At 39.1% G+C, this 23,121-nt stretch overlaps 1 protein-coding gene across 1 annotated transcript in view; it reads right to left on the reverse strand.

Annotated features, from left to right (window-relative positions):
* DNAH5 (dynein axonemal heavy chain 5) overlaps nt 1-23,121 on the reverse strand; it is a 273,908-nt gene that overhangs the window by 22,836 nt on the left and 227,951 nt on the right. Inside the window, exons 64-71 of the mRNA XM_030856579.2 lie at nt 22,090-22,245; nt 21,005-21,187; nt 12,739-12,982; nt 11,616-11,730; nt 10,937-11,127; nt 6,928-7,049; nt 3,921-4,070; nt 878-1,123 (exon numbers count right to left, since the gene is read on the reverse strand). Of these exons, the coding sequence (XP_030712439.2) occupies nt 878-1,123; nt 3,921-4,070; nt 6,928-7,049; nt 10,937-11,127; nt 11,616-11,730; nt 12,739-12,982; nt 21,005-21,187; nt 22,090-22,245 (1,407 nt within the window). The remainder of the gene's footprint in view (nt 1-877; nt 1,124-3,920; nt 4,071-6,927; nt 7,050-10,936; nt 11,128-11,615; nt 11,731-12,738; nt 12,983-21,004; nt 21,188-22,089; nt 22,246-23,121) is intronic.

Here is a 23,121-nt window from a genome sequence, read left to right on the forward strand (position 1 = left end):
TTCTGAATCATGGATGTATTTTTTCATCTCTCAGCATATTTAAATCAGGTGCTTTCTGCCCTCTCCCTCCCAACTACAAACTAAGTGCATCAGACAGAGCACAGCACACATGAGAGGCCTCTCCCTTTCACCAAAGCTGAGGGCAGGGCACAGCTTGAGGATGGAATAGGTAAATATGGAGCTTCCAGAACGCAGTAAGCTCAGTTCCAGACCAGGGGAAGGGGACCAGGATGCAGCACAGTGGTAAGATTCTAGAGTCAGCAGCTGGGACCTAGAACCCAATGGTTTCAGGGTGAGCTTAGTGTTTGGTCTGCTCTGTACACTGTTGAATTTGCAAGCTGCAAAGGGCTCTAGGAGACCCACCTGGAAGGCAACAGGCCAGGTTTCCTGAAAACCTCTGGTACCACCACAGGATAATAGCAGATTCCTGGCCTCTGGGATTGGGGGCAGGCCTAGGGGACCCCAGGGCACAGATGATGCATTCTGGAACCCAAGAAAGGCATGGTGTTGTAGATTCTGGAGCGTTATGGATTCCAAGAGCAGAGCTGGAGGGGTTGGAGCGTATGGCAGAGAGGAGGAACTATGAACCCTACAGAGCGTTTAGGACCTGCAGTGGGGTTTAGCGTTATGCAAACTGGTCAGGAAATAAGATGTTCTGATTGGGCAAGTTTTCCATAAGTGAAGGCTCAGCAGAAAAAGTTTTAAGTGTGTCCATTTTTCCATGGAAATTTTCTAATAGATATCATGCTTTTTCCTGTTTAGTAAACAGAATACAATACCTAAGTTTAAACTCTTAAGGATTCATAAGCTCTCTGCATCGTTATTCTATAACCTGCTATGTCAACATCATAACACAAAAGGAGACATCTGGTCTCACATTCGCCATGGTCTGCTGCAGGAGCTTGCGAGCGTGGACCTCCTGGCCCTGCCCCATGGACACGTAGCGGGTTTCTCTTTTTAATCTCTTCCCCAAGGCGATGATGGAACCTGTGGGGTCTGAGCCCATAGACAGGAGACAGATGAGTGGTGTCCGTGGATCAGATTCCTCCCATGTCTTTTCCAAGTCCAGGATAACACCTTCCGCATACTTTTCTCCCATGGAGTCCACGATGTACTTACGTGCCTGCCAAAAACAGTACACTGGTCACCAAAACTAGCTCCAACTCCTTCTTGTGCATAATTCAATGTGGTTTCCAAAATTCATTTTTGTAGATTATCTCAATGATGTCTACAGTAACCCTGCCAGGAAAATAGGGCAGAGGCTTTTTTCTCGTTGGTTTATCTGTTTGTTCGCTTGCTTGTTTGAATCCTCACTCTGTAGAAGCTGAGTTACTTGCCAAAAACACAATCACCCACTTAAAAGACTAGAACCCAGGTTGGCTGACTCCTTGTCTGGGACCTGTTTCCATACACCAGCTGCTTCATGCTATACAAAAGATTTGAAATATTAGGCAACTCTACTATTGAGGATGCTTTAAGGGAAAAGTATATGCATTCAAGTAATCAAGTAAACAGTACAATGCCTGGGATTTAATGGGTACTTAACAAATAGATAATTACTGCTGAGTGACTACTTATGTAGTGAAATTTATTGCATACTTATCAAATTAATTAATTTTTAAAGATTTAATCCAACTGCATTTGGAGCACACGGTACCACTTAATTTTGTACCTCTTAATATTTTTTCGAGGTTGGCCAGATCCAGTATTGACGTCTCTAACCTGAGTATAAATGCCTGTACATTTTTTACAGCTTTCTGAAAGGTACTTTACAAGTGTGCCTGACATGTTATTTGGCTTCTCCAAAAGTCTACTTGTTTACACCTTCATCACAGCCACTGGGCAGTGTGCTTCACGATCAGGAAGGACTTCAAAGGCTGGACGCTCAGGTGTTCCACAAATTGCAGTTGTTTCTCAGCCACAGGCACCTGGGTACCTGCCATCATTGCAGCATCTCTCAAGATCCAGGTGTTTTGGCATCTGGCATAGCAAGGAGCTCAAAATAGCCAATCTTGCCATAGAATTCAGCACTGACCCCACCTGGACATTTCCATCCAAGCTATGAGCTAACATACTGTTACCTACACATACATCAGGAGCCAGGTAGTAAATACATTAGGCCTTCGTGGCCGTACAGACTCTGTTGCCCAACTCAACCTACCACTGCAGCATAAACAAATGATAGTTCATAAATAAATGAGCATGGCTATGTTCCAATAAAAGTTTATAGACACTGGAATTTGAATGTTATATAATTTTCACATATCACAAAACATTATTCTTCTTGGCATTTGTTCAACCATTTAAAACTATAAAAACCATTCTTAGCTCACAGTTGTACATAAACAGGCAGTAGCATAAGACACCCTCTGACAGTGTGTTCTTCTTGCAACCAGGCTTTTGAATGTCCCTGGACATGCACTCATGCTCAGCTAAAATGCTATGGACAAGCCTGATGTTGCTTGTGGGGAATGGGGATTAAATATGTCCACATTGTAGACCTTGTAATAGGCTTCCCCAAATGATGTCTGGTTGAAAATCACGAAAGGAATCTAATGTGAGAATAAAAACTTCAGAGGAGAGAACATTTTTCCAAGGGGCCTTCTAGATCTTGCTTAAGACTTGGGTGTTACCATAAGGGCCATGGGAAGCCATTTAAGGAATACCATAATGATATTTCTGTTTCTTCTAGAATATACAAGATGGACTAGACTGGGCAAGAATGAACTACAGGAGACCAGTTAGAAAGACATGGCTGTCATCAGCCTAAGGGTGACAGAGGCCAGAATGAAGATGACAAAGTTACAAAGGGGTGGGAGACACTTACATTTCAGCACTGAACCCAATAAAGTGTTATGAAAAATATAAAAAGGGAAGGAAGGAAGAGAGGGAGGGAAGGGAGGGAGGGAGGAAGGAGAGAAGGAAGGGGAAAAGAAGAGAAACTTCTACACTCCCCTTAAATAAGGTGACTGTTTGACAATTCATTTGGGCAGGATAAAAGTAATGAAGTTGAGAAGAAAAACCAAAGGAAGGGTGATCTCAGTGCCCTGAGTTGCAAAACTCATTTTTCTTTTCACAATAAATGATTGAATCTAGTTGTTTTCATGATTCCACAGTACCCAGGTGGTTACTCCATATGTTTTTAACACTCCCTCTGGAGAGTGAAGGGGAAAAATTCCTACATTCTATTAGAAACCCCAGCCTACTGTTATTTTATGACTTATTTAAAGAAGGCCTTAAAAAAAAAAATCAATGTCTGTGAATAGTAGAGTTCAACTTTTAGCTGTGAAGGCAAGACACCACAAGTCTGTTTCATGGGTAAATTTCCATGACGGTAAGGCCAACAGATTAAAAGTCTTTGAAAAGATGGATCTTGTAGAGGCAGGGTTTACATTTAAACCACATGTATCGTTCAAAGAAATTTAGGCAAACCTTCTTTCTCCCATCGAGGTTTGCGACACATCCTGGTGTAATGGCTATGGATTTGGGGATGCTATACTGCCCTGTAGTCTTCCTCTCCCCTCCCCAGTACCTGAGCAGTCTTTCTATTCAAGAAACATCACTTTACTACTAGCAAAATGGAGTAGCCATATCTTTTTTGAGTTAATATAAAAATAATATGGAAAAACAATGCATTACCTTCACATTAGACCTATATAACCACCTGACATAGTTTCCTCATTCACTCTTGTTGTATCACTTAGACCAAAGAAAATTATTAAATCACTTAGCCCAAATATACTCCTCCGTACACTTACTTGTTGTTTATTTTTCCATTTTTCACAATTGTATTGCTAGAAAATTACACAGAAGCCGACACAAAAATTCTCATTGGGATTAATATTTTAAATATTCTTTTAAATGTAAAAGGAAATGTTCCTTTAAAATATTCTCCTATTTTTAAAGTATGTACTTTTTACCTGGGCAATGGTTCTGTCGGGACACCAGGATCTAATAAGGAGAAGACGCCTAAAGTAGTCTAGAGATTTATCATAGGCATTTGGAAGGGGTTCCTCCTCAGGGTCTTTCTTATCAAACCAAATTTTCCACATTTTCTCATTTCTTGATATCTGAAAATACCAGGGGATAAGAAAAGTGTCACACCACAGAAAAATCTTTCAGTAAGCATTCACAGATATTTTTTCTCTTTCTGACCATTCCAGGCATGTGTGAATGCTATTCCTTGAGTATTTTTTAAAATTTTATATCCTAGCACCAAAAAGTTGAGAGTCTAAAATCAAATGTGATTTGCTCTAAAGTCAGTCTGTACTAACACCAGCCTCCGGCTCCCTCTTAAAGGAGGGAGAGCCCTGGGTTGTGGAATTTCTTCTATGACTTTGTGGGAACAAATCTGCAAAGAATAGAGAAATCAATGGAAATTCATTTTCATTATTTTAAGGAAATCTGTTTTGCTCCATGAGATCCCCTATGACTAAGAACCAAGTCTCAGGCTTCCCTGGTGGCACAGTGGTTAAGAATCTGCCTGCCAATGAAGGGGACATGGGTTCGATCCCTGGTCCGGGAAGATCCCACACGCTGGGAAGCAACTAGGCCCGTGAGCCACAGCTACTGAGCCTGCGCTCTAGAGCCCTCGAGTCACAACTACTGAAGCCCGTGCGCCTAGAGCTCGTGCTCCACAACAAGAGAAGCCAATGCAACGTGAACCACAATGAGGAGTAGCCCCCACTCGCCACAACTAGAGAAAGCCCGCGCGCAACGAAGACCCAACGCAGCCAAAAATAAATAAATTTATTATTTTACTTATTTATTTATCTTTTTATTTTTGGCTGCCTTGGGTCTTCATTGCTGCACACGGGCTCTCTCTAGTTGTGGCGAGCAGGGGCTACTCTTCGTTGCGGAGCGCGGGCTTCTCATTGCAGTGGCTTCTCTTGTTGCGGAGCACGGGCTCTAGGCGCGCGGGCTCAGTAGTTGTGGCACATGGGCTTAATAGTTGTGGCTCCCAGGCTCTAGAGCTCAGGCTCAGTAGCTATGGTGCATGGGCTTAGTTGCTCCACGGCATGTGGGATCTTCCCAGACCAGGGCTCGAACCCATGTCCCCTGCACTGGCAGGCGGATTCTTAACCACTGCGCCACCAGGGAAGTCTCAAAATAAAACAAATAAATTTATTTTAAAAAAAAAGAACCAAGTCTCATTCACTTATGTTTCCTCATTTCCCAGGACCATTCTTGGAACAAAAGAAGACATTTAATACATGTTTATTCTTAAAGTCTCTTGGTCAATACTCTATTAATCTACAGTAATTTGAAATACACCACTTAATATCAGTCAAATGAATAACCACACTTGCTTCCTTTAGGCAATTGATAAAGGAAAAAAACACAGTCCATTATCATTTGAAGCTTAAAAAATCAAAGAGAGGCAAGCATTATATGGGCAAGCATCTCAAAATCATAGAATAAATCTGCAGATAAACATGATCTTATGTTCTCTGGTATATTCCCTTTGATTACAGCCCCAAGTGTTTTCCTTGGAGATCTAATCAAAGGAAAAACCATTCAGGTTCATATTTAGAAAATATCATGTAAGAATAAAAAAATAACCTCTTTCAATCATGAAACACTACATAATATGGAGGGATTTCAGGTATACAATATAATCTCCAGAAGACAGCTACTTCAATAACTGATAATGGTCCAGGAAAGGTCACTAGGAGTCATCCCATGGGAGAACAAGCTAGAATGCATTAAAATCTCCCCCCCAAAAAATCTGTTTAACCCAAAAGAATGGCTTATACCCTAATTACATGGTAATCACCAGGTGTAAGTCAAAACATAAAAATATAGCAGAGCTTAAGCTTCCAGTCAATTTAAACTGGCAAAGTCAAGAAAGAGCATTAGGACAAATACCATATGATATCATTTATATGTGGAAGCTAAAATATGATACAAATAAATTTATCTATGAAACAGAAACAGACTCACAGACATAGAACACAAACTTACAGCTACCAAAGGGGAAAGGGGGTGGGGGAGGGAGAAATTAGGGGCTTGGGATTAACAGATATAAACTACTGTATATAAAATAGATAAACAACAAGGTCCTACTGTAAAGCACAGGGAACTATAGTCAATATCTTGTAATAAACCCTAATGGAAAAGAATATATGTATATATATGCACAACTAAATCACTTTCTTGTACACCAGAAACTAACGTAACATTGTAAATCAACTATACTTTAATGATAAAAAAAAAAAAAAGAACCAGTGTTAAGACATTTTCTGGTGAAAAAGAGCCTTCATCTGGCAGCTGAAGAAAGCCACCTTGCGGTCCATGCAGCTTCTCGCTGGTCATCAGATTCTCAAGAAGCTATTTCCTGGCTTGTCCCAATTCAACTTTCTATACCCAAGTTCCATAATACCAATATATACACAATTCATCAGGAACTTGCTGCTTATGAAAGGACAACGACTTCTAAAGATAAAAGGCCAGGTGTTTGTGTCAGATTCAGACCCAGATGCCTAGCTAAGGCAGTATAAGGAGGAGAGGAAGAAGAGAGAAACAAGAGGTAAGAATGGATATTTATTACTTAGAGGAAGGGTGTTCTTATTACTTTCCATTTGATCTTTAGAAAGACGGCAAGACCTTTTAATCATATCTAATCATTTAATCTAATTGAATCTGTTTTCCCACTCGCGGGTCTCCAATTGGTGATACTGACATATCATCCAGGTCAGCGTTGGTTAAACTTCCTAGGTAACCAATTTCTTCCTGCGAGACCAACCTGCCATGGATGGAGTGTGCTTTATCAGAGTATGAGCGAGCGGTGAGGAAAGTCAAGCACTGGTCATACCATTTTAAGAGTGACAAAGAAATCTCTCTCTTCCCCAAGTAGTGTAGCCAAATGATAAATCAGGAAGCTGCTCACTGTGACATGATCATAAGTTTACTCAAAGCACAAGTTACCTGATCAAGGACATCAGAAAACTGTCTAAGTTTGCTCAGTTCCACCAAATTCAGCCAGGTCATGTCCAGGATCCATTTGGCTGGTTTAGGAGGACAGGCTTTCAAGTCCAACGAGGCACCACCTTTCAAGTTAAACATATTAAGTTATTAAATTTTTCTTTCTTTACTGTAAAACAATCTCCTTATAAAAAGCTTTTGCTGAAACTATTTTAATATCAATTCTTTTACTACCTGGACATTTATTAAACTCAGAAATATAAGTCATAGTGATGAACAAACTTTAACATTTAATAAAGGAATAGATGATTTTAGAAAAACACATTTAAGGATCAATAATATAGCTTTGGATTTAGGTAAGTAGTGGATTCTGTCTTAGCTCCACCTGGCCAAGGTCTGGGACAAGCCAGCTCATCTGTCTGGAACTCTGTTTCCAAATATGTACAACGGGAATAATGAAGACTAGGTGTTGTGATAATGGCAGAAAATATATAAAGTGAGTGTACAGCACTCAAAACAGGATCAAGGACAAAGAAAAGGGTCACTAAATGAGCAGCTATTGTCAGCATTAAGAATTGCCAAATATTGGCACAAGCTCATTTTAAGGAGATAATTTATCTAGAAACGTTAGTAGCACTACCTGCGTTTGAAGGGTTCTCCTCTATAAATCAGTATATTATTTACATCCATTTTGAGCACACCCAAGGGCCCTGTGCTATGTCACTTATTTTTCATCAATCTACCCACAACGAACATTTCCATTTGGTACTGATGCCTATCTTTTTGCTGATGATTTACCTACGCTCACATAACTCATATAACTCTCACAGCGCCAGAAAACAAATGACAGTTTAAAAAGTTATTGTTGCCCATCCCAGAAAAACTAAATGTGTGAACAATCATATTTTAGGTCAAAGAAAGGGTTAGCAAGTCTTCTATAGGATAAAATATACTGTTCAATAAATAACATCTATTAAAATGTTTCAGGGAAAATATGCTCTAACCGTAATTCTTAGAAAGATATAACCAATCCATTTGGCTACAATCTTTTTTTGAACAGAGCAGGTCATAAACAAGTAATAATACTCAAGATATTCACTGAGCCAATCTCTACTTTATTCAGGTACCATGGACCCCACGAAATTGCTGTCTTTTGCCAAATCCATCTTAGTAGACGTCCAAGGTAAGTGGAACAAGAGGTAAGTGAAGCCATTTCGGTGAAAATATTAGCTTATGAAAGCAAAACAGATTGCTTGAACACCAGGAAGCAGTTAAAGTCCTAAGGACAATGCCACTGTGTTGAAAACTGTCACACCAATTTCCATGGAAACTGTCCATTTTCCAACAAACTGAAAAGAATAATGTATTCACCACAGGATTAGGGAGAAGCTTTTCATGGAAAAGAGTGTTCCTTGCAGCCAAAGATTATTCATTGTTCAATAGAGGGTAACACTGTCATGAATATCTTGCCTGCCTCAAAAGTATACTTTGAGCAACAAAGAATGTTGTAATGGTAGGGAGTGGGGAACATATTCCTGGATAATATGGCATGAGATTAGATGGACTTTTGATGAATAAACTGCTGGGATAGGAATAATTCAAACTAAATTCTCAAGATGATTGAGAATTAGGCCAGTCCCTTCATCCCTCAAACCCTTGCTTTGGGAGAAAGAAGGTTTAAATCTTTATCATTATACCTTGTAAAAGTGAAACATGCTTACAATGATTTATACAAGTTGTACCTTGTATCGTGAAGCGCCATAGCTAAGGCAGACGTAGTCATCCAGCCTGATGCTTTCCCATCTTAGAGATGAGTAAATTAAAAAATCAGTATCAAAACACTGTTGCTATGTAAATAACATTTTCAAACAAGTGATTTTAAAGTCCTTACAGAAAGAGTTCATGTCATTGGGTAGCTTTCACCAACATAACTAACGAAGGGAAATCTTATGAAACTCTGTGTCCTAAAGGAGTATAAGAAATAGCTGTTGAATGCCAAAGTCCCACAAAATCCTGTCCAACCTATGCAAACCTCAGACTAATCGAAATAAACTAAAAAACTAAAGATAATATAACAATGCCTATCATCTGTTGAGCTATTCTATGTGCCAGGGTTTATATAAGTTGTGCGAATTCTCAATAATCCTGTTATGTAGATTTGACTATCTTTGTTTCATAGCTGAGGCAACTGAAGCTTGAAAGGTGTAAATAACCTGATCAAAACCACTCATCCAGAAGGTGGCAAAGCCACTATTTTCCCTTAGAGTCTTCCCAACTCTAAATCCCATGTTTGTTTCGATCACGCCAAACTGTAACACACTTTACAGTATTTCTGGACACTATGTTCAATGACATTTCCATAGGGAAATGCATCTCACGCCTGAATTGAGGGTGTCAGGAACAACTTTCCCATAGGAAGCTCCATCAGCTGGAGGACCAGAGTCACTGAGGCCAGAAATCATTTATATACGAAGGACTCACTGAAGAAGGCAACTCCTACACCTACATGTCCACCTAAGGTGATGTCTCACCAGACCATTCATCTTCCATGTGCTCCGATTTAGGACACTTGGAACAAAAAGAAACCTAAGGGTCAAGGGTTCAACGTTTAGAAACAAGAGAGAGAAAGAGAAAGAGAGATCATCCCCAAATCATAATTTCTGAGTTTTCAGGTCTAACTAAATAAGTCTTTATTGCTACCATAAGATACATAGATATAGTTATAGATGCATAAGCATAGGTATATGAACATGAATATGCATTTGTGTATGTATAAGTATGACTCTGACCTACATACCCCCATGTGTGCCCTTCTCTACTGCCCCCATTGGGATCCTCTTCAAGTTCCTCTGCAAATCTACTCTCCATGTAGGTGAAGTCAATGAAAATCCACCCCTCCAAAGATAAAGTTGTGCCTTAGCTTTAAAGATAAGCCTTTGTTTAAAAAGGTAGAGTAGATAAAACCATTTCGAGCCTAGCATCATTTCCACTGTTTCTTTAAATACTTTTTGTCCAGACATTCAAGAATGTGATAGCAAATGTGTGTTTCCCAGCCTTCCACGGCAGAGGGGCCCTGTCTGTGATCAATGCTACAATAGATACAGAGGAAATATCCATGGGATGAGTGGCATGGTCACCTCACCCACTCTGCTCCAGCCACCCTGGTTGCTTTGCTTTGCCTTCATCATAGGACGCCCTCTCCCACTAGAGGCATTGATGTCACCTCCTCAACCTTCAGCACTTTCTCTAAACGTCCCCAGGACCAGCATCCCCTGGTCCCTCAGGTCTTGGCCACCTGTCCATCTCTCGGGAATCCTACCCAATGAGAGATCCCATTAAATATCCCATTAAAAATTTTAAACCTTCCCCACTCCACATACTAAACATTCCCCAACTCCCTTATCCTTCTCCGTTTTTCCATAGTGCTTACTAGCTCCTCACACACTGCACAATTTACTTACTGTTTATCATGTTTCAAGCGCCTATTCTGTGTCCTGGCATGCAATAGTTTCCCAATAAATATTCATGCAATTAATGAACAAATAAAATAGCTCAGACTTCCCTGGTGGCGCAGTGGTTAAGAATCCACCTGCCAATGCAGGGGACACGGGTTCGATCCCTGGTCCAGGAAAATCCCACATGCCATGGAGCAACTGAGCCCGTGCACCACAACTACTGAGCCCGCATGCCACAACTACTGAAGCCCGCATGCCTAGAGCCCGTGCTCCACAACAAGAAAAGCCACCACAATGAGAAGCCCGCACACCACAACGAAGAGTAGCCCCCGCTCGCCGCAACTAGAGAAAGCCCGTGCACAGCAACAAAGACACAACACAGCCAAAAATAAAAAGATTAATTAATTAGTGATTAATTTTTTTAATGTTAAAAAAAATCTCACATAAATGCAATCTTCAGTGAAATGCAAGGAAACTGCTATTGCTAAAAAGAAAAATGCACAAGACCTTCACTATAATTCCTACATCTGCACAATGCTTTCTATTCTAATATTGACCTTTAATAAGGGTGAGAAACTCTTCATGCTTGACTCGGTTCCTCTGCATGTCAATCTTTAGGGTAAGCAGCAGGGTGAAGAGAAATTTGTGCCCCTCGTACAAACCCCGAGCCGTGTACTTATAAACCTCATAGGTCATGTGCTCAATGATATTAGCGATCCTCTTGCTTGTAACTGGGCTCTTGACAGACCTGGAGAAGAGAACATTTAAATCAGCCTTGCCCCATCCTTTTCAATTGTCCCTAAAAACAACGCCTTTAATGGAAAATAAGTAACTCTGGAGGACCAATTCTTATTTTTTACACATCAAGAGTAAGCCTCCTAAATCTAAAATAACAAGCACTCTCTCCACATGAAATAACAGAATCCCCCATGTTGTCTGAATCAATTTTACCTGCGGAGTATTATCACTCACAAAAATGTCTGGGGAATTTTCTTGTTTAACAGAAACTTGGGGAAACCAAAGGAATCGATCAGTGGATGAATAGTTGGTAGAGCTTTCTCTAAGCATAAAATGACAAATGAGAATGATTTGTTAACACACTGGTAATTACACTCAACTTAGATTTAAAGAAAAAGAAGCAGCTTAGTTGCAAAGGGAAAATAAGTTATCAATGTAATGTCACCGTTCTAACCCACAGATACAGAATTCAGCTTGGCTTCCTGAGTACAGACGTACCTGGCCAAGGAAAGGTCAAACAAGCCAAGAAACTGGCGGAGCGAAGTCTGATACATCTCACTAACCAGGCACATTTCCGTGATGAGGAAGTAGAGGATGCTGCCCCGAGTAGCAACTAAAAGACAAAGAGCAACGACGCACTTGCTACAAGTGCAGAAAATAAATGACCCATGCACAGATCAGTCTAAATGCTAAATGAAACAAGTTTTATTTGTACGTCTTAGTAATGACTATCTACCAACAATGGGAGTCTAGAGCAATGTCATCATATATATTTAATTCTTCTTTGTAAGCTTTGAACAAGTAGTCTGCTATTTGGGTTCATTAAATGATACTTTCTGTTTTAGAATCTCTAGATCCCTTACAAATAAATTTTATTACACTCTTTCATAGGTAGAAAAGACAAACAGTGGGACACCATGGATTGTATTGTAACATCCGGCAAACTGGGTAGGCATTGTTAAGGACCTCATTCTTAAGCTCCGTGAGGAAGCCCTGACTAAACTTGGCCTCAAGGTGGTAAGCCAAGGCATCGCAAAGATGACACTCCTGACTCTCCACCAGTAGATATTGTTTCAATTATTTTTCCAAAAGGCATGATAAATTACTAAAGGAAATTGAATTCTTTTAGCAGGTTCCCTTTATAACCCATGAACAACACTGATTTGCTGATCTGTGGATAAGGTTGAAGAGTTCCCATGAGACCAGAGAACTACCTGGACTCATGGGAACTCTACAGGACTACAAACAAAATACAGGCTTATTGTTACCAAATGATAAACAACTAGTGAACAGCCCACAAATGCAGCACAAATTCCTCAGACTTCACTAGTTTGTAGTCGGAGGTCTTTAATAATTCTCCTCTTTACTTTCTGGTTTAAAAATAAGTTCACAGGAACCTTAAAGAATTTGCCAATAACATGAATTATAAGCACCTAGAAAATTTACACCATTATAAAATTTCTTCGTCTCAATTTTACTGAATATTTAAAGAAATGCCACACAACACAAATGGCCACCCCACGTTGCATAGTTGTTTTCATAACATCCTTACTTCAATTTCTCTAATTCTCATTTCTCGCTTCATTTTCCTGTGACATTTGTCTTTTATTACCAAACTCACCAGGTCTATATTCCTCCCGGGCTGAGTTAATTTGAATTTCTGTCTCAGCTGAAATTTCCAGCTTCTGGGTCACCTCCTCGGCTGTCTTTTTTGTGTTACTCAACACAAGGATGATACTCTCATCTTCCACCAGGGACCCCTGGGTACTGGTCAGACGGTAAAGCAAATTATCTTCTAGCTCCTTCATTCTCCTCTTGTTTGCAGTTACATCTTCCATGAGATGAGTTCTTTCTTTCTCCAGTTCCTGTTAATTTGCATAAATATATTTTTTTCTTAATGAACACCTATGGTTTGGCCATTCCTTAAAAAGTTTACCTATGGGGCTGCTCTCGAGTTCCTGTACTGTAGTTATCATATTTGACTGCAGGAAATACGGACATCAAAATTAGAGGAGGAGAATTAATGGAGGAAAGAAGAATTGGTGGCAAACAATGTAAAATGTGCTAAAAATATTACCAGTATTAACTATTTACCATCTATTTATTTCCTAAAGTCAATTCATTTTTAAGGGACTTCTGTGATCATATTTACTCCTGTTTTGAAACTGAAATTTATTTGAAGACAATATATGCGTCTCAGATTAAATACATTTACCTCTGTTTGGTTTCTTGTTTAAAAGAGCTCTATTGTTGTTTGAATGTGATTATTCTCAACTTGTGTGTTGAAATAGTATCGAACTCTGTGACAAGCAAGTGTCCAAAAGTTAGGCAAGCAAACTGCGCTGCTACTGCAGGTACATTTAAATTGAAAAATCATCTTGACCTGAAAAGAATAGATGCTGTCCTCTCCAAGAGAAGGGACATTCTGAATCCTTCCTAAAAGGCTTTTATGGGTAGCTGGGGAGAGAATGGCTTTGGAAGATTATTACCCTTATTGGCTATTCCTTCCTTTTGGTGGTTTGGAGAGGGAGAGACAGTGCAAGAGAAGGAAAGAAAAGATGGGGTTGGTGAGGGTGAGGGAAGGAGGAAATAGCCATGACACTCAACAAGCCAAGGGCAGCAGGAAACCCAGAGGCTGGGAGATGCTGCCAGCACCAAGTCAAATTGTACATGAAAGTCAAATTGTTTCATGAGAGACTCTAACTTGAAGTTAATAAAAGATTCAAAAGAGGAAAAGACAATGAGGAAATAGAATTTAAAATTGGAAGAGAAAGATACGCATTAGCAAGTTTGCTTGAAAAGCTTTCTAAATATAGTGTCCATTGACAAGGTACCTATGCTTACCTGCATTACTAAAGTTACGCACATTTCAGTGTAAATACAATATGGGGAAACGAGGGTTAAATGCAGGTGACTTGAACAGGAGAGCACTGTCGGCACTTCCAGGTGTGCGGGTACCTGGGCATGTGATACCAAGCTCACACTGCTAGAGCAGCTTCAGAAAGGTAAATCCTCAGTTAGGTATTCTGGATATGGCTCAGCAGGTTTTGTAGATTCTACCCCCTACTGAGAAAACTACAAATCTAAAGTTATATGCAGTGATGAATCACACGAAATCATATAAAACATAATAGGACTATTCGTTAATTATGTGATTATTTACTTTCTTTCTAATAACATATAAATTACTTAATAGTTATGCTGCAAGGATTTTTTGGTTCATTGATACATTCTCCATCTCTTAGTACAATGTCCGATACGTAGTAGGCTCTCAGTATTGCCCGGTGAATGATTAAATGCTATACCCCTTTTCAAACTGATAAACTGAAACACATTAGTGTACCAGAAAATCTAGTCGTGTCGTAGTGCCAGAAATACAGACATGAAAATTCTCCCTTTGTAACAAAAACCATGAAGTTAAAAATAAAGGTCATGGTAGCAAAACTGCACGAAGGCAAAAAGCAAAGAGCACTGGCCTCTGCTGTATGTTCTAGCTAGTTAATCACCATTGGTTGAACAGTTATGGTGGGTGGGACCCTACCAGGCTCCCAACTCATGCTCTGAGCACAGTGAGTCAGGTCCTGGAACATTCTAGAAAAAAGAAAACTTCCCTCTTTAAGCAAAACAAAAGCTCAAACTTGCATCAATTCTTAATTCATTGAGATACAGCAATGCAATTAAGACCTGCTCTTACTGTCTTTGCTTCCATGTGTTATTTGGTTACATTTGAAAGCTTCCTTACTGGTCATTTTATTTATTTATTTTTTTAACATCTTTAGTGGAGTGTAATTACTTTACATTGCTGTGTTAGTTGCTGCTGCATAACAAAGTGAATCAGCTATACATATACATATACATATATCCCCATATCCCCTCCCTCTTGCGTCTCCCTCCCACCCTCCCTATCCCACCCCTCTAGGTGGACGCAAAGCACCGAGCTGACCTCCCTGTGCTATGCAGCTGCTTCCCACTAGCTACCTATTTTACATTTGGTAGTGTATATATGTCCATGTCACTCTCTCACTTCGTCCCAGCTTACCCTTTCCCCTCCCGGTGTCATCAAGTCTATTCTCTACATCTGCATCTTTATTCCTGTCCTGCCCCTAGGTTCTTCAGAACCATTTTTTTTTTCTTTTAGATTCCATATACATGTGTTAGCATCCAGTATTTTTCTCTACCTGACTTACTTCACTCTGTATGACAGACTCTAGGTCCATCCACCTCACTACAAATAACTCAATTTCGTTTCTTTTTATGGCTGAGTAATATTCCATTGTATATATGTGCCACATCTTCTTTATCCATTCATCTGTTGATGGACACTTAGGTTGCTTCCATGACCTGGCTATTGTAAACAGTGCTGCAATGAACATTGGGGTGCATGTGTCTTTTTGAATTATGGTTTTCTCAGGGTATATGCCCAGTAGTGGGATTGCTGGGTCATATGGTAGTTCTATTTTTAGTTTTTTAAGGAACATCCATATTGTTCTCCATAGTGGCTGCATCAATTTACATTCCCACCAACAGTGCAAGAGGGTTCCCTTTTCTCCACACCCTCTCCAGCATTTATTGTTTGTAGATTTTTTGATAATGGCCATTTTAACTGGTGTGAGGTGATACCTCATTGTAGTTGTGATTTGCATTTCTCTAATGATTAGTGATGTTGAGCATCCTTTCATGTGTTTGTTGGCAATATCCTTACTGGTCATTTTAATTCATTTATTTACTAGATAATAATCTTATATTTGAGATAATGTAGAAATTAGTATAAACAAGTGACATTCAATGGTTACTATAAAATTCCTTTCCATGGGCAGTTATAATAACTGCACTCACAATATGGTTACACTAGGAAACAAAGTGATAATAAAATTAAATGGAAAGAATTCAAGTATTTTTATTGCCATATTCTCAAATTTTACACACTCTCATTATCGTTTCTGAGTTCTTAAAGGTGAGCCTGATAAAAGTCCGCACATGAAGACAGGTAAGGGAAGGAGAGTAAAACAGTGAGAAGAGTGAGCATTTTGACATCAGGAAGACACGTTTAAATTCTAACACCCAGGACTTATTAACTGCATGACCTTGGCCATGTTATGCAAGTCTATAAGCCTCAGTTTCTTCATCTGCAAAATGGACATAAAAACAGCTCAGAGAGTGATTGTAAGGATATCATTAGCAAAGAAGCTCAAACCAGTGACTGGATCATGACAGCTGCTCAGAAGACATCTCTTCTCTCTATCCCCTCCCTTCACTCGTTTCCAGCATGGATTTTTCAGATGCATTGTAATATTTATTTGGAAATGAGTAGTTTGAAAAGTAAAATTATAAGTTGGTACAAAATAAATCACACTTTAGAATTTCACCTATCATTGTAAAAGCATAATAAAGGAGCTGAAAGGGATTTTTTTTAAGGAGAACTTTCTAATCTTGCACTTACAACGTGAAGGATGCATGCTTTCATGTCTGCTGGAGATGAGACCATGGGCTATCAAATCCGAAATCTGCACCAAGTATTACTGAGCCTTCCTGCATAAGCCTTCCTCCATTTTTTTCCAATTACATAGCAATTGCCCTAATGTAGGCTTTAATTACTGCTCGGGGGACTACACTAACCATAACTGGTCTCCTCACTGATCTTTTGCTCTGCCATCAGCCCCTTTTCTGCTCCCAGTCATAGACCTTTCCTTTACTATTTGGAAAGGTCCAAAATTTTCAACATAGTTTGCAAAACCTATTACAACCTACATTTCCATTCTCATCTCCACTTGAGAACTACAGGATTGAGACTAAAATTATGCCTCCACAGTGCTTATGAAAACCATTATTAAGAAAATGAACATACTTACTAGTAATACATACAATAAAGTACAAATTATTCCTTTCCTGATTTTAAAGATAGTAAGTAAAAGCTTGAACATTATTGAGTTGATTATGGTCAATTTAATGTCATTGTTAACAACATTAATTAAATAAAATTGTCACTTAAAGAAATGCTTATATTCCCAAAGGATTAAAATAAGGCTAAGGAGTACATTTCCCCCATAGTTTGAAACTGATGAAATAATATACTCTAAAGTAAATACTACAACCTAAAGTAATATTTGGAATTCCAAAAGCAAACTGTTCATTAAATAGCACACCAGTGGCCAAACAGTAGAATAGAACAATAGTTATGGGGCAAAGAAAGATACCTCTGAAAGAAAATAGAACAATTGCTATTTGCTTTTCATTTGAGTTTTAAAAATGGAAAACCTATGGGATAAAGTTTTAGGCATATTTTCATTTGTATGACAGATTTAAACATATTTCTGTTGAACTACAACTTTAGTTCCATAATACAGTTCTTTTACAAATTAATACAAAGGGGCAAAATTAATCAAAATAATTTTGTCTATTAGCATTTTTCCCACCAAAGGGATTATCTCTTAGCGCGCACACACACACACACACACATTTGTGCTATGTATTCTATACATTAAGACCACAATGTAAAAATTTTATATAAACTGTGATAATGTGAAAAGTATCCCTGAATTGAATAAGAAAGTACATCAGTGATTCAGTACAACTTCATGAAATGTACTATTGATCAATTACATGATCAAACGTTAAGTGGCTCAACAAGGATGCAAATGAAAACTCAAGTTCTTTCTGTTCATAAACTTCAACTATAACCAAAGTTTTGGAATCAATAAAAGGAAATAGATGACAGCCTTCCACAGTTCTCATTTTTAACATATCACCCAGGCTTTATTCCCAAAGATTCTTTCTCTCTGTAACTTGCACTGGTAATTAAAATGAAAGATTAAACAACTGAACTCAGAAACAGATTTATTTTTTCTCCACCACCAATAACAATGGTGATAACAATGTCTATTTAGTGTCTTTATTAAGTTATTTCCCACGTCAGTTCCACCAAGTTTAGGTCCTTCCAGCTCCAAAAGAAATAAATCATACACCTGTTTGCTCATCCGAAATTCTGAACAAGGATGACACTTGAGGCTTTGTATTGTGCGGCTAGTAGAAGCTGTTAATTGATATTAATATTTTTCTCCTAATAGTACATAGTTTTCTTTGAGATTCTTTCTTATTCTCTAGGATCAAGGTGAGGGTGACCCGAAGAGACCAGGTTTCTTTAAAGGAAAGTTTCTGGAGGGCTACTGGTTTGCTGCCTATTTAAAATGGTCTTGATACATCACCTTCTGATGACAACAGCAGGCCGTCTAAATATACTCACAGGTACATCAGGTGAACAATTGAATATGACCTTGATGTGAACTTGAACAGCCCATGCATTTAAAAAGACTGCCTTGAAGCACACAGAAAAGTATAAAGTCAGTTAAAAATCTGCCTTCCTTTTGCTTTCATAGGCTCTGAGGTTTCCCTTTGTCTCTTAAACAAACAAACCTGCTCAGGCTGTACAGCTGAGCATTCATGAGACCAGATCCTGCATGATAATAAGGTTCCTCACTGCCTGTATTCCCAGAACACTGGACAGCTGGTGAATTTATGGACTCAAAGAACTAAGAGTAGCCTTTCCCTTGTATCCTAAGTTACTGTTCCAAGCTGCCTTTCACAAGAAGAATCAACAGACCAGTGAAGGCATAACTCATCCTGACTGAAGATGTTCACCATTTGTTTCAATGCTCCCTACATTTAGGGAATTTCTTAGATGCTTTCCAACATCAACTTCCTATCTGTGGGATCTTCCTAGCTTTCAAGAGCCCCCCCCTTGGCCCAAAAACATTTCATATTGATATTTTTACCATCACCCAAGATGTGATCATAGTAAGAGAGACTTCCAGGTCGCTGAAGTCAAAGAAACAATTTGGACTTAACGTTTTAGATCTGTATCCATAGGCATAGACATAGGCTCTTTTCAACTGAGTCACTAGATGATGAAAAAAAAAATACCCTGAAAGCACCAGAGACCAACTCAGACCCACTTGCCACCACCCAGGCTGAAAAGATTCAGCAAAGTGAGCAAATTCAGGAGCACGGTGGGCAGAAAAGATGCTGCAAAAGGAAAAGCTGCTGGCAGAAAGGAGGCTACTTAAAATCCATCACAAATAAGTCTAGCAGCTCACTTTGCTTTAGAGAAAAAAAAATACAGATTACGTGTTGTATTCTAACGTGGTTCAGGGTAAAGTGACTATTAGAACAGAATGAGTGTCACGTCACTCTGACCACACTTTTGTGAGAATCATTTCCTTTGAGACTGGGACAAATTCTGATAATGAGATGATGGTAAGAGAAGAATGTCTGAAGGCACCCAACTTTCCCAGGAAGTAAGAAAAAGCCTGGCCTGGGATCCATTACTGGCTTTTCAAGGCTGTTCAAAATCTTCCAGTGAGCTTCAAGTGCCCCATACTTCATCTTAAAACTCTGCTGCAACAATTACAGCTCAGTCCTGGAGTTGTTGCTGTGTTTTGTGGCAACCAAAAATCTGGGAAGCCAAATTATTTTTTTCCAAGGAGACTGTATTCATCTCAGCTGAATCGTAGGAAAGCCGAGGACAAGGATATTATTCAAAGTGCTATCAAAGCCCCTTATCTACCTGAAGCCAGCACTACAGGTGAAAGCAGAGCCTACGGTATGGACAATGAATACTGCCCGAGGACTCTCAGGGATGCCCCGGCTCCACAGATATGTTGTTGATCAAGAACCCCTGTCCTTCCTGAAATAAGGGTGTGGCAGCGCTAAACTTCTTCAACCACCTCTACTGAGATTCCAAAAATAAACAAGTAGATATTTGGAAGGATGTTATTTCTTCAACAGCCAGTCTGTGGTAGGAACGCTAGCATCGGTTCCTGCCATACTGAGGTCACCAACCATGTGAATTTATGAAGTTGGATTAAAGGCTTTGAATGCAATTTCCAACCGTATAACTCTATGATTTATGTACAACAAATTAAAACGTAAACAGAGAAGATTCATAAAAAAGGAAGAGGGGAAGAGAGAGAGAGAAAGAGAGAAACATAAGGAAGGGCTCAGAAGGCCAAGCATGGTACGACATACAGAAAAGGTAAAAAGAATGGGAGGGACAGATTTCAAAGGTTTTGCCAATAGATTTAACCTAAATAACTCTTTAGGTCAGTGTAGAAGGGAGGTATAAAGTAAACCAAACTCCACATTGCCATCGAACTCAGGAAAAAAATCAATAGCAACTTTCAGAGTTCACGCAGTTTCACCAAAGCAGTCCTATTAAAATCCTCCAGATTTCTTTCCTTAAGGCTCAGATGTTCCCCGGAGAAAATGGTGACTCAGAACACAGAAGTTATAAATTATTGGCCATCTTTCATTGAGAGAAAACAGATATGGAGTTATGCTTAGAGCATAATGAATCCGGTAGCCCTCAGAAGGTGCACAGTGAAACCTAGTGTCACCAACTTCTATCTTCTCACAACATACACAGAGCTCTCTTGGATAACAAATAAGAATTGGCAATGTCATGTTATCTGAGTAAAACGTTTTAATTTTATATTCCAAAAGCATAATAATGAATCGAATGAAAGAAAATCTAGATGTGTACTAGAAAGCTAAAAATCAACAGGTGACTAGAATTAATAATAGAACAAACTTCAGAAAAATAAAGTAATATAAATCCAGAACAATGATGCTGATACTGAGACTGATAGTCTCATAGTTACACCAGTCCCCTATATAAAATCAGTTGATGATCTATACGATTTATGCGATGCAGATGCAACATACTGGGTAGATAATTGGTTAGTAGTTATTTAAGACACTTGGAAATTAATAATGGAAGAAACATAGGAATTAAAGGAGGAGACTCAATCCTATTACAACTTTCATCATATCATTTTTGTCAATGAAAAAATCGCAACATAATGCAGAAAGCAGTAGGGCCATACTTCACTCACCTGCTTCTCTGTGAGAATGACTCTCCCCAGTAACTGATCTTCTAGACCTTTCATGGTGACAGTGAAGTCAATGATGGAGGTCCGCGCACTTATTTCAGGGGTGTAGGCTGGATTGGGCAGCTTGGTGGTAATGTAGAGTCTGAAGCCATCCATCACATCTACCTCTTTGTCACCAACCTTCACCTTTTTTATAAAAAAGAAAGTTAAAAGTCATAAAACAGAGATACACCTTACTGTGTGCTTTTTGTATAGGATCCAGTATTGCTTTTAACAGCTGTGTACCTAGAGATCATCTGTATACTAAAAAAGAAATGGTCATTAGGCATTCACAGGGCTTTAAGCCACTAGGATGAAAGGAAAGAAGGATGGAAATAAGAGAGGAAGGAAGGGAGGGAGGGAGGGAGGGAGGGAGGGAAGGAAGGGGGGAAGGAAGGAAGTTAATTCAATATACACCATACAATATATAGAGAATTTATCACCAAAATTGTTGTGATCATACTGCAGAAGTGAGATGGGTTCCCCATCCAAAATTTGGTTCAGAAGTCAAGACTGATGATGTCACTCATGTAACAAAAAGATATGAAAATGTTTATTATTCACATGAGACTTTCTGGAAATATTAGGGTAGGCTCCCAAACAGGTCCAAAAAAAACCTCACTTGAGAAAGTAGGGAGGGGAAGCTGTTTTAGAGTTTTATGGTGGCTACCCAATGGGGCTGGGATGAAGTTTCCCAGACATGGTCATGAGCAGACAGCTGCATGATTTGAACTTCCCACCAGTGCCAAAGGAGAGTGGACCCGCGTTTTCTTATCAGCTTGCCCACATTGGGGCTGGAAGGGGAGAGGGTCATGACAGGGCTTGAAAACTGTCCAAAGTCAAACATCACAATGGAGTCAGACTTTATTATACAAGTGAAGTAGATATTCCTATAAAGACGGCTCTTGATCCCAACTCAGGAAGCGTAGAAGAGAAAAGCAAATGCCTCAAATTTGAATTGCTGCCTATTGAGAAACTGTCACCTACGTCACATTTACCTGGCCTCATGGTAATTATTCTGCACATTGTCATCTATAGGTTTAACCTACCTTAAAGGTAGACCCGGTCTTAATGAAGTTTCTCTCCAGAACATTATCCAGGGCTGGATCTAGTTCCTCCGCAACATCTTCGATAAGCAAGGGCCTTCCAAGAGAAAGACTGTCCTCTAGGTGGTTTCTGAAGTACTTGTGATTTAGAGATGTGATCTAGAAAGAAGATCGAAATGCTGCTCTAAACTGTTTCCATTCTTCACCTTAGCAAACCATCAATCCCTTATTTATTTTTTTTAATTGAAGTATAGTTGATTTACAATGTTGTGTTAGTTTCAGGTGTACAGCAAAGTGATTCAGTTATACATAATTTTTTTCAGATTCTTTTCTCTTATAGGTTATTACAAAATGTCGAGTATAGCTACCTGTGCTCTATAGTAGGTCCTTGTTGGTTATCTATTTTATATATAGTAGTGGGTTTATGTCAATCCTAAACTTCTAATTTATCCATCTCCCCCACTTTTCCCCTTTGGTAACCATAAGTTTGTTTTCTATGTCTGTGAGCCTGTTTCTGTTTTGTATATAACTTCATTTGTATCATTTTTTTTTACACTCCACATATAAGTGATATCATATGATATTTGTCTTCTTTGTCTGGCTTACTTCACTTTGTATGATAATCTCTAGGTCCAGCCATGTTGCTGCAAATAGCATTATTTCATTCTTTTTTATGGCTGAGTAATATTCCACTGTATAAATATACATCTTCTTTATCCATTCCTCTGTTGATGGACATTTAGGTTGCTTCCATGTCGGAGCTATTGTAAACAGTGCTGCAATGAACATTGGGGTGCATGTACCTTTTTGAATTATGGTTTTCTCCAGATATATGCCCAGGAGTGGGACTGCAGGATCATACGGTAGCTCTATTTTTAGTTTTTTAAGGAGGCTCCAGAGCATTTGACTGCATCATTCCCTTTTACTGACAAGCAAGTAAAGGTTGTATGGCAATGTTGCCTTTTCCTCACCACCACCATATTCGTGACAAATAATCATGGAATAGTTATGGAGTGTCCTTATAAAGTGCTGTAT

The sequence above is a fragment of the Globicephala melas genome, chromosome 3 (genome assembly GCF_963455315.2).
Source record: "Globicephala melas chromosome 3, mGloMel1.2, whole genome shotgun sequence".
Taxonomy (NCBI): Eukaryota; Metazoa; Chordata; class Mammalia; order Artiodactyla; family Delphinidae; genus Globicephala; species Globicephala melas.